The following is a 15,127-nucleotide window of genomic DNA, read 5'->3' on the forward strand; positions in this document are numbered from 1 at the left end:
GCCCCAACGGTGAGACCTGTCTGTCCTCTTCGTCTGTCTGTCTGTTCTCTTCGTCTGTCTTGTCTGTCTCTCGCTCTTCTGTCTGTCTCTGCCTGACCACACACACCGCCAATGGACGTGATTGGTAAGACTTGGCTGTATCTCTTCCCTGATTGCCTGTCCTTTCTCTTTTGTTGTTAAACCACACACACCCTAACATGTTTACCACAGCGCTCACATACACGTGTATATTCATTCACTTCATCCAAATTGCTCGCCACGCCCACGCGTCAAAGGATTGTCTGCGTGGCCAGGCGCTAAAATACAATACAACACACTTGGTTCTATTTTTTGAGGCTTGGTGCTCTGCCAAGTCCCGCCTCTCCCATCTCCTCATTGGTTTTAGAAGTATATACCCACGTGGGTGATTGAAAGATGAACTGAGGTCCACACTCCAGTTGGTGGTGTTGTTGCACCTTAAAGTTGGTTGCCCAACCGCAATATAAAGTCCAAAGAAGAAGACTGAAGGAGGAGAGATGACTAGAAACTAACTTCCGCCTTTTATCTGTTTTTTTTTTTGTCAGAGTAGAGGACCTTGTGCATTTTCAGGTATCCCAGGACAAATATAGCTAGCAACAGCAAGCTAGCTAGCTAAATGGTCGTGAATGTTTCATGTGTTTTTTCGACCTGTCCCCAAATTTTAATATAGTTTGGTTCAGAGTTTGTTTGGATATTTCAACCTGCGTGTCCTGATCGCCGTCTTGGTGTGGGTGGACCAAATCTACATGTGAGCACACGCCCTTCTTAGTCAGCGGGTGTAAGGACCCAATGTCTGACCTCTGTTAGTGTCAACTCTGTCCTAAATGAGATATTGTTTTCTTGACATGCTTCTTTTTTCGTCTTTAATCTTTAGGCATGAAACAAGATGGTGATCAACCACCTGGAGAAGCTGTTTGTGACCAACGATGCTGCTACCATCCTCAGAGAGCTGGAGGTGAGACCGTGTTGCTCACCCAGTAGTTCTTAATGGACTGCGCAGTTAGATGAAGACTCCTTGGAATGGTCATAAACCTTCCTAAGACATCATTGTCGCGTTCGGGCTCTTCGTAAACCTTGGCGTCGGCTTCGTAACCTGGCGCTCGGGCTTCGTAACCTGTCGTTCGGGCTTCGTAACCTGGTCGTTCGGGCTTCGAAACCTGGCGTTTCGCGGCTTGTAACCTGGTCGTTCGGGCTTTGTAACCTGGTCGTTCTCGGGCTTCGCTAACCTGGTCGTTGGGCCTTACATAATTTAACCGTTCCCTTGTGCTGTGGTTGTTCTTCCTCCAGGTGCAGCACCCAGCAGCCAAGATGGTCGTGATGGCGTCCCACATGCAGGAGGCAGAGGTGGGGGACGGGACGCAACTTTGTCCTGGTGTTCGCTGGAGCACTGCTGGAGCTGGCTGAGGAGCTGCTGCGCATGGGGCTTTCTGCTGTTCAGAGGTACAAACTAGCTGGTTTCATTACAAAGGTTTGTAAAGAAAAATAGAGGTGACGATTGCCTACTAGGGTGCGTTTCCATTTAACCTCTAACGAGCCTCTACCCCGGATCCCGGAGCCACCCCCCACCCCCCCACACTGATTAGCATCGTTAGCATAGCCGTCACAATTAAATAGTAGCATCTAAATATCATTAAATCACAAGTCCAAGCCACCTAATGAAAGATACACATCTTGTGAATAAAGCCACCATTTCAGATTTTTAAAATGTTTTACAGGGAAGACACAATATGTAAATCTATTAGCTAACCACGTTAGCAAAATACACCACTATTCTAACTCCATCAGTTTCTTACTCCTTCACGTGCTATCACCAATTCGGCTCAACCTAAGATATTGATAGCCAATAACCTATAAAAAAACCATCAGATGCACATGTCCTGATAACATATTCATGGTATAGCGATAGTTTTGTTTAGAAAAAAGTGCATATTTCAGGTAGAAATCACAGTTTACAATTGCACCGACCATCACAAATTTGACCTAGATTACTAGATAGAGCAACGTGTATGACCAATTTACTCATCATAAAACATTTCATAAGAATAGACAAAGCATAGCAATGGAAAGACCAGTTCTTGTTGATTTCAGACCATATTTCAGATTTTCTAAGCGCTTTTTACAGCGAAAACACAATAAATCGATAAGTTAGCATGCCACATGTGAAAACGTTACCAGAGCATCGATCGTTCCAGCCAAAGAGCCGCTATAACGTAATCACGCCAAAATATATTTAATTTTTCACTAACCTTCTCAGAATTCTTCCGATGACACTCCTGTAACATCATTTTTCAATATACATATACAGTTTGTTCGAAAAGGTGCATATTTAGCCATACAAAACCGTGGTTACACAATAAAAAATACTAGGAAATCAAGCCTCAATGTCTGACGTCATCTATCAGAGTGATTAGTTTAATTGAAAGCTAATCAATTATACTTGACTAAAAAATACAGGGTTGACAGCAATTCGGAAGACAAGATTAGTTCTTAATGCCACGCTGATTTAGCATTTTTAAAATTATCCTTACTTTCAATACAGGGTTGGCCAAGTGAAGCCTATACCAAACAAAAATGGCCAAAATTATGCGTTTAAATATTTCGACAGAAACACGATTTATCATATTTAAATATTGCCTTACTTGAGCTGTTCTTCCATCAGATTCTTGGCAATGTATCCTTTCTATGTTATAAACGTCTTTTTGGTCGATAGATGTCCTCTGTCCTTCGAAATGTCCACCACCAACGACCGACTCCCTAAAACGTGTCCCAAACTTTCCCAGAACGCACAACAAAGAAAATTCCTGCAAAATCGCACTAAACGGATAATAAAATTGCATATAAAACGGCTCAAATTAACTACATTATGATGTTTTTAACAACTATAACGACTTGAAACATGACCGGAGAAATATTTCTGGTTAGAAAACGATTTGGAACGAGGCAGGTCCGATGGCCTTCACGCTTGAGGCGCACGTTGAGAAAGGGGGTCTCTGTACATTTGTCATTTATAATGGCTGTGAACGTTCCCATCGACTTCATTGAAAACGTGATGACGTACAGACACCCAGAGGAAGACGTAGGCCAGTGTCGGTTTCTCATAGCATTCACTGTGGCCTTATTAAACAGACCCCAGATCAGAGGTAAAAATTTTTGAATACTAACCCTGTCATTGAAAAGTGCTGTAGAATTGTTCTGTACCACTCAGCAGACAAAATTCACTTCTAAGTAGAAACTAGAATCCGGGTTTTTCTTGCGCCAATAATAACAATAGATATGCATATTGTACGATCAAGAATTTAGGCACGAGGCAGTTTTAATTTCGGAGACACAAATACTGCTTAATGCGAACAGGCACCCCTATAGTTGCCAAGAAGTTAAATATATTGTGTTTATAAAAAACAGCTGGACATAATGACTTCAAACGGTAAACAAAAAAATATATATATACAATTATCGTTTATTTTGAAAACAGTTTTCTATCATTTGTCGCAATAAAGTTAGACAAAAGATAAATCCGCCCCCGTCAAACAATCAAAAGTGTTCTCTCAAACATTTATCCTATATCTGCCGTTTTTCCCATTTTTAATGTCGCAATTATTATTTATGCTACATTGCTTTTGTCAAATATGCCTGAATCCCGTAGGGACACGCAATTAAAAACGGCAAAGTTCAGGACAAATGGACAAAGGACCTGTATGTACCTGTTTGACAAGGACTTCCCCTGACACACCTTGTGTGTCTCCCAGGTGATTGAGGGCTATGAGCTGGCGATGAAGAAGAGTCTGAGCTCCTCCCAGAGTGCGTGTGCGCGTCGGCCAAGAACCTTCACGATGCTACGAGGAGGCCACCGCTATGATCCGCCCGGGCCATCATGTCTAAGCAGTACGGCAACGAAGACTCCTGGCCAACCCTCATCGCCCAGGCCTGCGGTAAAGACACGAGCTGCTGGTTCGAATACCCGTACTAACATACTGTCTACCTCATACTTAATGAATACCCGTACTAACATACTGTACACTATACTTAATGAATACTCATACTAACTACTGTTATACTACATACTTAATGAATACCGCTACTAGCATACTGTCTACTACATACTTAATGAATACCCTACTAACATACTGTATACTACATACTTAATGAATACCCATACTAACATACTGTCTACTGCATACTTAATGAATACCCGTACTAACATACTGTCTACTACATACTTAATGAATACCCATACTAACATACTGTATATTACATACTTAATAATACCTGTACTAACATACTGTGTACTACATACTTAATGAATACCCGACTAGCATACTGTACACTACATACTTAATGAAACCCGTATAGCATACTGTCTACTACATACTTAATGAATACCCGTACTAACATACTGTATACTACATACTTAATGAATACCCGTACTAACATACTGTACACTACATACTAATGAATATCGTTCTAACATACTGTTATACTACATACTTAATGAATACCCGTACTAAAATACTGTATACTACATACTTAATGAATACCGTACTAGCATACTGTATACTTAATGAGTGCATATACTATTAATTCATTTATATACTATAGTATACTGTAAACTCTCTTCACCGGTCTACCCGAAGTTGATGCTGTTGCTATGCAACCTCTTGCAAGCTGTTAGCGTAACAAATGATTAGCTAAACATTTTACAATTTCATGTGTGTTCGTAAATTCAGATCTGCAGTGCAGAGTGCGCTCTGGGCGTTTGTAAATCCAGAGTGATGTCAGATTGTCTGTTTCTGAGTGTTTTTCTCTCGGAGCGTTCAGAGCGCACACTGGACGCTCTGGCTGAGGACTAGAGTTGATCCGACCGTTCAGCGTCAGTCAAGCACCCAAGCTAACTGGCTAACGTTAACGTTGGATAACTGGCTAGCTACATCCAGACACCAATAAGAGACACCTCACTCAGACCATTTCTCTCCCTAGCAGAGCTGGTTATCCAGAGCGTTGGTGATTTATTTAGCTTTTTATTTTCAGGCATTTTGCCGGCCGTATTCAACGGTGCGCGAGAGAAATCGGAGTAGATGGCCAGAATAACCATGTCCATTGAAACGCACAGCGGCTATACCACTTAGCTAAGACTGATGTGAACAATCAAGTCAATAAACGTTGGGTGTTAGATAACATATAGTTAATATAACTGGCAAGTTCGATGTATTTAGTAGCCAACTAACGATGGTAGCGCTAGCTTAACATACTAAAACATACTGCTGTAATGCTATGCGGTTTGTAAGGATAGCTTAGCTAACAAATTGTCAGCCAACATAACATGTTACTTAATTTCAAAAGACATTTTCTTAACATTTTGTCGTTAGTTCAATGAATTTTTATTTGCTCTCGTCAGACTTCTATATTTTCTTCAAATCTGAAATGTTGCGAAGCCACGCCCATTTTCTGAATAATTGCATTATGGCCATAAAAGTACAGAAACGGTGTCCTCTTTGTATTTTTGCGATTTTTAATATGACATTTTGGCATACTAACTATCCATACTATGACCAATAAGCATACTATATACTCAATTCACGTCATAAGTGTGGTTAAGAGTATTCGAACACAGCTATGACACATGCGTAGAGAATTTATCAATTAAGATTTATTGTGATTTAGTCTACAGCAGCGTGGTCAATGTCGTCCTGGAGGGCCAATACACTTTTGGTTGTCATCCTCTCCTTCTAGTCAGGGGGCTGTTCAGACCTGGACACCAGGTCAGTGCAGTTAACTACCAGGTAGAATCAAAAAAACTGCATGTTTCAGCCCTCCAGGACCGGGATCGAACTGGTCAGGTCAGAGTATTTGATTTAACCTTTATTTAACTAGGCAAGTCGGTCAAGAACAAATTCTTATTTACAATGACGCCTAACCGGACGACGTGGGTCAATTATGCGCCGTCCTATGGGACTCACAATCACGGCCGGCTGTGATACAGCCTAGACCGAACCGTAGTGACGCCTCTAGCACTGAGATGCTGTGCCTTAGGCCGCTGCGGTACTCTGGAGCCCGGTTCTGGTGACCGTTCACGTGCCGTTTCTCACACAGCCCTTCTCCCGACAGGCGACACTAACTAAAGCTGCCAGTCGGTAGCCAGAAGCTTTTTCGTAGCCGCTATTAAGTAGTAGATTATCAAATGCCCATTAAACAGTCGCATTAGTTTGGAGAGAATTGATGCTGATAGGAAGTTAAAACATTGTTACGTAGCGAGATGTGGTTGGCTAATTATAGCGCAGTATGTATTATAATGTAATCCAAAATGCTCTTCACTACTCTCTACGCTAAGAAATTGCGAGAACGAATAGCACCATATCTGAGTCTTTAATAGTTTAACCATTACAATGTATCCCTGAGAAAGCTAACATAACTAGTGAAACAATGCTTTTAATCGATTGATATAGATGAACTATTTATATAATTCCGATTGTGTGTTGATAAATTAAATATGAATACTGTTTGCTATTTCCCCCAACCCCATGCAGGTTGTGGTGAATATTACTGCCATGTTCTGAGTTGGCGATCTACGTTATAGCAACCACAAATGTCAAATCAAAGTGGCATGTAACTATTTGACATAACTTTGATCGTACTTGCGAACATAAATTGTCTGTCTGTCTCTGTGACCACACACACCGCCAATGGACGTGACGGTAAGACTTGGCTGTATCTCTCCCTGATTGCCTGTCCTTTCTCTTTTGTGTTAAACCACACACACCCTAACATGTTTACCACAGCGCTCACATTGCGTGTACGAGCGTTGCAAAAATAAATGTACACGTGTTATTCAATCACTTCATCCAAACTGCTCACACGCGTCAAAAGATCGTCTGCGTGGCCAGGCGCTAAAATACAACTTGGTTCTATTTTTGAGGCTTGGCGCTCTGCAAGTCCCGCCTCTCCTATCTCCTCATTGGTTTTTAGGAGTATATACCCACGTGGGTGATTGAAAGATGAACTGAGGTCCACACTCCAGTTGGTGGTGGTAAGGAACCTTAAAGTTGGTTCCTTACCGTATAAAGTCCAAAGAAGAAGAAGCCTGAAGGAGGAGAGATTACAAGAAACTAACTTCCCCTTTTATCTGTGGGTTATTTGTCAGAGTAGAGGACCTTGTGCATTTTCAGGTATCCCAGGACAAATTAGCTAGCAACAGCTAGCTAGCTAGCTAAATGGCCTTGAATGTTTCCTGTGTTTTTCGACCTGTCCCCAAATTTAATATAGTTGGTTCAGAGTTTGTTTCGATATTTCAACCTGCGTGTCCTGATCGCGTCTGGTGTGGGTGGACCAAATCTACATGRGAGCACACGCCCTGTCTAGTCAGCGTGTAAGGACCCAATGTCTGACTCTGTTAGTGTCAACTCTGTCCTAAATGAGATATTGTTTTCTTGACATGCTTCTTTTTTCTGTTTAATCTTTAGGCATGAACAAGATGGTGATCAACCACCTGGAGAAGCTGTTTGTGACCAACGATGCTGCTACCATCCTCAGAGAGCTGGAGGTGAGACAGTGTGCTCACCCAGTAGTGCTTATGGACTGCAGTTAGATGAAGACTCCTGGAATGGTCATAAACCTTCCTAAGACAATGGTCGTTCGGGCTTCGTAACCTGGCCGTCCGGGCTTCGTAACCTGGTCGTTCGGGCTTCGTAACCTGGTCGTTCGGGCTTCGTAACCTGGTCGTTCGGGCTTCGTAACCTGGTCGTTCGGGCTTTGTAACCTGGTCGTTCGGGCTTTGTAACCTGGTCGTTCGGGCTTCGTAACCTGGTCGTTGGCCTTCATAATTTAACCGTTCCCTGTGTGTGGTTGTTCTTCCTCCAGGTGCAGCACCCAGCAGCCAAGATGGTCGTGATGGCGTCCCACATGCAGGAGCAGGAGGTGGGGGACGGGACCAACTTTGTCCTGGTGTTCGCTGGAGCACTGCTGGAGCTGGCTGAGGAGCTGCTGCGCATGGGGCTTTCTGTGTCAGAGGTACAAACTAGCTGTGTTTCCATTACAAAGTTTGTAAAGAAAATAGAGGTGACGATTGCCTACTAGGGTGCGTTTCCATTTAAATATATTGTGTTTATAAAAAACAGCTGGACATAATGACTTCAAACGGTAAACAAAAAAAATATATATATACAATTATCGTTTATTTGAAAACAGTTTTCTATCATTTGTCGCAATAAAGTTAGACAAAAGATAAATCCGCCCCCGTCAAACAGATCAAAAGTGTTCTCTCAAACATTTATCCTATATCTGCCGTTTTTCCCATTTTAATGTCGCAATTATTATTTATGCTACATTGCTTTTGTCAAATAATSCTGAATCCCGTAGGGACACGCAATAAAAACGGCAAAGTTCAGGACAAATGGACAAGGACCTGTATGTACCTGTTTGACAAGGACTTCCCTGACACACCTTGTGTGTCTCCCAGGTGATTGAGGGCTATGAGCTGGCGATGAAGAAGAGTCTGGAGCTCCTCCCAGAGTGCGTGTGCGCGTCGGCCAAGAACCTTCACGATGTAGAGGAGGCCACCGCTATGATCCGCCCGGCCATCATGTCTAAGCAGTACGGCAACGAAGACTTCCTGGCCAACCTCATCGCCCAGGCCTGCGGTAAGAGACACGAGCTGTGTTCGAATACCCGTACTAACATACTGTCTACCTCATACTTAATGAATACCCGTACTAACATACTGTACACTATACTTAATGAATACTCATACTAACGTACTGTATACTACATACTTAATGAATACCCGTACTAGCATACTGTCTACTACATACTTAATGAATACCCGTACTAACATACTGTATACTACATACTTAATGAATACCTGTACTAACATACTGTGACTACATACTTAATGAATACCCGTACTACATACTGTACACTACATACTTAATGAATACCCGTACTAACATACTGTCTACTACATACTTAATGAATACCGTACTAACATACTGTATACTACATACTATAGAATACCCGTACTAACATACTGTATACTACATACTTAATGAATACCCGTACTAACATACTGTATACTACATACTTAATGAATACCCGTACTAGCATACTGTATACTTAATGAGTGCATATACTATTAATTCATTTTATACTATAGTATACTGTAAACTCTCTTCACCGGTCTACCCGAAGTTGATGCTGTTGCTATGCAACCTCTTGCAAGCTTGTTAGCGTAACAAATGATTAGCTAAACATTTTACAATTTCATGTGTGTTCGTAAATTCAGTCTGCAGTGCCAGAGTGCGCTCTGGGCGTTTGTAAATCCAGAGTGATGTCAGATTGTCTGTTTCTGAGTGTTTTTCTCTCGGAGCGTTCAGAGCGCACACTGGACGCTCTGGCTGAGGACTAGAGTTGATCCGACCGTTCAGCGTCAGTCAAGCACCCAAGCTAACTGGCTAACGTTAACGTTGGATAACTGGCTAGCTACATCCAGACACCAATAAGAGAACACCTCACTCAGACCATTTCTCTCCCTAGCAGAGCTGGTTATCCAGAGCGTTGGTGATTTATTTAGCTTTTTATTTTCAGGCATTTTGCCGGCCGTATTCAACGGTGCGCGAGAGAAATCGGAGTAGATGGCCAGAATGAACCATGTCCATTGAAACGCACAGCGGCTATACCACTTAGCTAAGACTGATGTGAACAATCAAGTCAATAAACGTTGGGTTGTTAGATAACATATAGTTAATATAACTGGCAAGTTCGATGTATTAGTAGCCAACTAACGAGGTAGCTAGCTAACATACTAACATACTGCTGTAATGCTATGCTATGTGGTTCGTAAGGACAGCGTAGCTAGCTAACATACCGGTACATACTGCTGTAATGATATGCGGTTTGTAAGGATAGCTTAGCTAACAAATTGTCAGCCAACATAACATGTTACTTAATTTCAAAAGACATTTTCTTAACATTTTGTCGTTAGTTCAATGAATTTTTATTTGCTCTCGTCAGACTTCATATATTTTCTTCAAATCTGAAAATGTTGCGAAGCCACGCCCATTTTCTGAATAATTGCATTATGGGCCATAAAAGTACAGAAACGGTGTCCTCTTTGTATTTTTGCGATTTTTAATATGACATTTTGGCATACTAACTATCCATACTATGACCAATAAGCATACTATATACTCAATTCACGTCATATAGTGTGGTTAATGAGTATTCGAACACAGCTATGGACACATCGGTAGAGAATTTATCAATTAAGATTTATTTGTGATTTAGTCTACAGCAGCGGTGGTCAATGTCGGTCCTGGAGGGCCAATACACTTTTGGTTGTCATCCTCTCCTTCTAGTCAGGGGGCTGTTTCAGACCTGGGACACCAGGTCAGTGCAGTTAACTACCAGGTAGAATCAAAAAAACTGCAGTGTTTCAGCCCTCCAGGACCGGGATCGAACTGGTCAGGTCAGAGTATTTGATTTAACCTTTATTTAACTAGGCAAGTCGGTCAAGAACAAATTCTTATTTACAATGACGGCCTAACCCGGACGACGTGGGTCAATTATGCGCCGTCCTATGGGACTCACAATCACGGCCGGCTGTGATACAGCCTAGAACCGAACCGTAGTGACGCCTCTAGCACTGAGATGCTGTGCCTTAGGCCGCTGCGGTACTCTGGAGCCCGGTTCTGGTGACCGTTCACGTGCCGTTTCTCACACAGCCCTTCTCCCGACAGGCGACACTAACTAAAGCTGCCAGTCGGTAGCAAGAAGCTTTTTCGTAGCCGCTATTAAGTAGTAGATTATCAAATGCCCATTAAACAGTCATTAAGCTGGAATTGTGTAGTAATGTGACTAGGAGATGTTAACCAGTAGGTGTTGTCCCAAAACTCAGCTCCTCACTACTGAAATTGCAACATCACTACTGACTTAAGTTACCATTCATGTATATGGAGTAAATAACTAGTGAAACAACTTATTATTGAGTTGAACTTTTTAAGATGGTGATGAATACTGTTGCTTTTTCCCCCCCCCATGAGGTTGTGGTGATATACTGCCATCTGGTGGCGACACGTAACAATTGCATAATCTGAACTATTTACAAATTGATGGACCTTGAACATAAATTTTWGCTCTTGGAAAAACTACTTGAAAGTCCTTGAATTTGACTTGCCACGGACGTGTTGAGGTGTGAATATAAGAAAGAGGTTATTGTGCCGCACACTCTGAAAATGTGCCTATTTTCATTCGCTTTACGGAAATTTTTTGTGTTTTTCCATGCAATTTTCTTCCCTCAGGCCCTAACCAGTTTGAGTCACTGCAATTGGCTTCGATAGGAATGAAGAAAAGAAGGATTTGGATGGCCAGTAATGTTTTTAGGCACAGCCAATGTATCAAATATATAGGATGTAGGATTTTTATTGTTATGGTGATTTTGTCGTTCTAGTCTCCATCTTCCCCGAGTCTGGTAACTTCAGTGTGGACAATGTCAGAGTTTGCAAGATCCTGGTGAGTGTCCTTAACTACAATGCTACAGAACTGAGTCTCATATGTCTCGGGTCTGCCTGTGTGTTGCTTTTGTCAATCTGTGTTTTTTTTTTTTTTTTTGATTGGTCTAATCTGTCTTGGGTCAAACTAGAAATCTGAATTTTCTAAATGCATTATAAAAAATCTGCGTTTTTAAACCATTTCCAGCTTTAGATTGAAGTCAAGTGTTTTTTTTGTTGTTTTTTTTGCTTCAGTTGAACGACCAGGGACGTGCTGCTATATGTATTTTCTAAAGGAAAATAACTTATTTTTTTAATCCGATGACAAAGTGCAACACTATTTGACTAGCAGCCGCAAATAAATATTTTTTGGCAAAAACGATTGCATGGTCATTATGTTTTGCTTGAAGTTAATCTTGGATTTTACTCGAGAAAAGGAAGCTAGACAGCAGTCAGAGAGCTGTCGGGTGATAGAATGCCCATTGGGGAATTCTCATTGGAGTTTAGAAGCAGAAATTACAACAGTATTTTAGATGTGCGTTTGCAAAACACAGCAAGATATTACTTGTGCATTTTATCTGCCTTAATGCGACGCCTGGTGTGTTGGGGGTCTGTTACACTGCTAGACTTGTTATGGTTGGGGGTCTGTAACACTGCTAGACTTGTTATGGTTGGGGGTCTGTAACACTGCTCTCTGGTGTGTCTGCAGGGCTGTGGACTGACTTCGTCCTCAGTGCTCCATGGGATGGTGTTCAAGAAGGAGACGGAGGGAGATGTCACGTCAATCAAAGACGCCAGGATCGCAGTCTTCTCATGCCCCTTCGACTGCATGGTCACAGAAACCAAGGTAGGATGGAAATAAATGTTACCCCTCTTGCTCCCTCCCTCCCTCTAGCTCCCTCTTGCTCCCTCCCTCCCTCTAGCTCCCTTCCTCGCTCTCTCTAGCTCCTTTCCTCGCTCTCTCTAGCTCCCTTCCTCGCTCTCTCTAGCTCCCTTCCTCGGCTCTCTAGGTCCTTGCCTGCTCTCTCTAGGCTCCTCCTCGTCTCGGTCTAGCTCCTTCCTCGCTGTCCTTAGCTCCCTTTACTCGTCTGCGTCTCTAGTCCCTTCTGCGCTCTCAACTACTCTAGCTCCTTCCTCGCTCTCCTCTCTCGCTAGCTTCCTCCTCGCTCTTCTCTCGTCCCTGCTCGTCTTCTCTAGTCCTGCCTCGCTCTCATTCTCCGTAGTCCCTGCCTCGCGCTCTCTCTGCTAGCTCCCTGCCTCGCTCTCGTCTCTAGCTCCCGTCGCCGTCCCCGTTGCTCCCTCTCGCTCTTTACTTCCCTGTCGCTCTCTCTCTAGTCCCATGCCTCGCCTCTCTCATAGCTCCGCCTTCGCTCTCTCTCTAGCTCCTGCCTGCCTCTCCTCTAGCGTCCTGCCTCGCTCTCTCTCTAGCTTCCCTCCTCGCGTTCTCTTATAGGCTCTTCGGCTCCTCTCGCTCGCCTATCTCTCTCTAGCTCCCCTTCCTCGCGCTGCCTCTTCTCTAGCTCCCTTTCCTCGCTCTTCTCTCGTAGCTCCTTCCTCGCTCTTGTTCTCTAGCTCCCTGCTGTCTCCTCTCTGCTCCTGCCGCGCTCTCTCTCTAGCTCCTGCCTCGCCTTCTCTCTAGCTCCCTGCCTCGCTCTCTCTCTAGCTTCCTGCTGCGTCTCTCTCTAGCTCCCTGCCTCGCTCTCTCTCTACCGCTCCCTGCTCGCTCTCCTCTCTAGCTCCTGCCTCGTTCCGCTCTCCTAGCTCCCTGCCTCGCTCTCTCTCTGAGCTCCCTGCCTCGCTCTCTCTCTAGCTCCCTGCCTCGCTCTCTTCTCTAGCTCGCGTGTCGCTCTCTCTCTAGCTCCCTCCTCGCTCTCTCTCTAGCTCCTTGCTCGCTCTCTCTCTAGCTCCCTGCGTCGCTCTCTCTAGCTCCCTGCCTGTCGTCTCTCTCTAGCTCCTGCCTCGCTCTCTCTCCTCTAGCTCCCTGCCTCGCGTCTCTTCTCTAGCTCCCTGCCTCGTCTCTCGCTCTCTAGTCTCCTGCCTCGCTTCTTCTCGCTAGCTCCTGCCTCGCTCTCTCTCTAGCCCCATGCCTCGCTCTCTCTTCTAGCTCCCTGCTCTGCTCTCCTCTAGCTCCCTGCCTCGCTGCTCTCTCTGCTAGCTCCCTGCCTCGTCTCTCTCTAGCTCCCTGCCTCGCTCTCGTCCTTGCTCTGCCTCGCTCTCTCTTCCTCGCTCCCTGCTCGCTCTCTTTCTCTGCGTCCCTGTCGCTCTCTCTCGTCTCTAGTCTGCCTCGCTCTCTCTCTCTCTAGCTCCCTGCCTCGCTCTTCTCTCTTCTAGCTCCCTGCCTGCGCTTCTCTCTCTCTAGCTCCCTGCCCTCGCTCTCCTCTCTCTCTAGCTCCCTGCCTCGCTCTCTCTTCTCTCTAGCTCCCTGCTGCTTCGTCTCTCTCTGCTCCTGCCTCGTCTCTCCTCGCCTCCAGAGGGTAGTGTTGATAAATAATGCGGAGATGCTCCTTAACTTCATTAAGATAGAGAGGATATGATATTGTCTCCTCTCCTCCCTCTGCAGGGTACAGTGTTGATAAATAATGCGGAGGAAGCTCCTCAAACTTCAGTAAGGGAGAGGAGATATGATGGAAGCCCAAGTCAAGTCCATCGATGAGCGAGGCGCCAACGTAGTGGTGACCGGTGGGAAAAGTGGGAGGACATGGCACTGCACTACGCCAACAAGTACCAGCTCATGGTTGTCAGGTAGGGCCACCAGCTCGTACCTGTTCTTAATTTCAGACCACTTCCTGCTAAAAATCAACATTCAACAACGTCTGCTCTAGTTGCTTTGTCAGTTAAGATGAACTTCATGAGGTCATGAGAGTTTTAGTCAAGGGGTTAATGGGGTATCTGGTAGGTCTTATTGGGGGGTGTGAACCACCTGCCTCTATATCTACTAAACCATTAGCTGCTGGTCCTTTAGGATCCTGTCTCTCTCTCTCTGGTGCTTACTGACGTGTCTCCTGCAGGCTGAAACTCTAAATGGGATCTGAGGAGACTGTTGTAAGACTGTCGAGCTGTGCCCCTGCCTAGACTGGTGAGTTCCCCTTACTGACAGGGTAGTATGGGTGTTGACGGTATTCGTACCAATCGTTTCGGTGGGGGACCTGTCGGGTTCGGTCCGGGGAACCTGTCGGTCGCGGACGCTGTTCGGGTTCCGGTCCGGACCTGTCGGGTTCGGTCCGCGGACCTGTCGGTTCGGTCCGCGGACCTGTCGGGTTCGGTCCGGGACCTGGTTCCGGCTTTCGGTCCGCGGACCTGTCGGGTTCGGTGGACTTTCGGCGGTCGGACTGTCGGGTTCGGTCCGCGGGACCTGTCGGTTGGTCGGGGGACTTGTCGGGTTCGTCCGGGGGCCTGTCGGGTTCGGTCGAGAGGGGGGGACCGTGTCGTGGTGTTCTCGTCCGGGACCTGTGGGGTTCGGTCCGCGGGACCTTCCGTCGGTTTCGGTCGCGGGACCCTTCGGGTCGGTCCGCGGGACTTGTCGGGTCGGATCCGCGGACTCGGCTTTCGGTGCCGGGGGACCTGTCGGTTCGTCTCGGCGCTGTGTGAAACCTGAAATGGACTGAAACGCGGTCTGACAAGGGTATGCCTGTCGC

At 45.0% G+C, this 15,127-nt stretch overlaps 1 protein-coding gene across 3 annotated transcripts in view; it reads left to right on the plus strand.

Annotated features, from left to right (window-relative positions):
* Positions 1–15,127, plus strand: part of cct8 (chaperonin containing TCP1, subunit 8 (theta)) — a 24,291-nt gene that overhangs the window by 2,223 nt on the left and 6,941 nt on the right. For 2 of the 3 annotated variants that reach the window (XM_070440100.1, XM_070440101.1), the window contains exons 1-5: positions 7,473–7,552; positions 7,870–8,019; positions 8,468–8,648; positions 11,453–11,514; positions 12,202–12,339. In XM_070440100.1, the coding sequence (XP_070296201.1) occupies positions 7,475–7,552; positions 7,870–8,019; positions 8,468–8,648; positions 11,453–11,514; positions 12,202–12,339 (609 nt within the window). In that variant the 5' untranslated portion in view covers positions 7,473–7,474. Of the gene's footprint in view, positions 1–7,470; positions 7,553–7,869; positions 8,020–8,467; positions 8,649–11,452; positions 11,515–12,201; positions 12,340–15,127 lie in introns of those variants that run through there. The other variant, XM_024140623.2, reaches the window with a different exon arrangement.

Source organism: Salvelinus sp. IW2-2015, unplaced genomic scaffold, assembly GCF_002910315.2.
Source record: "Salvelinus sp. IW2-2015 unplaced genomic scaffold, ASM291031v2 Un_scaffold2219, whole genome shotgun sequence".
Classification (NCBI taxonomy): Eukaryota; Metazoa; Chordata; class Actinopteri; order Salmoniformes; family Salmonidae; genus Salvelinus; species Salvelinus sp. IW2-2015.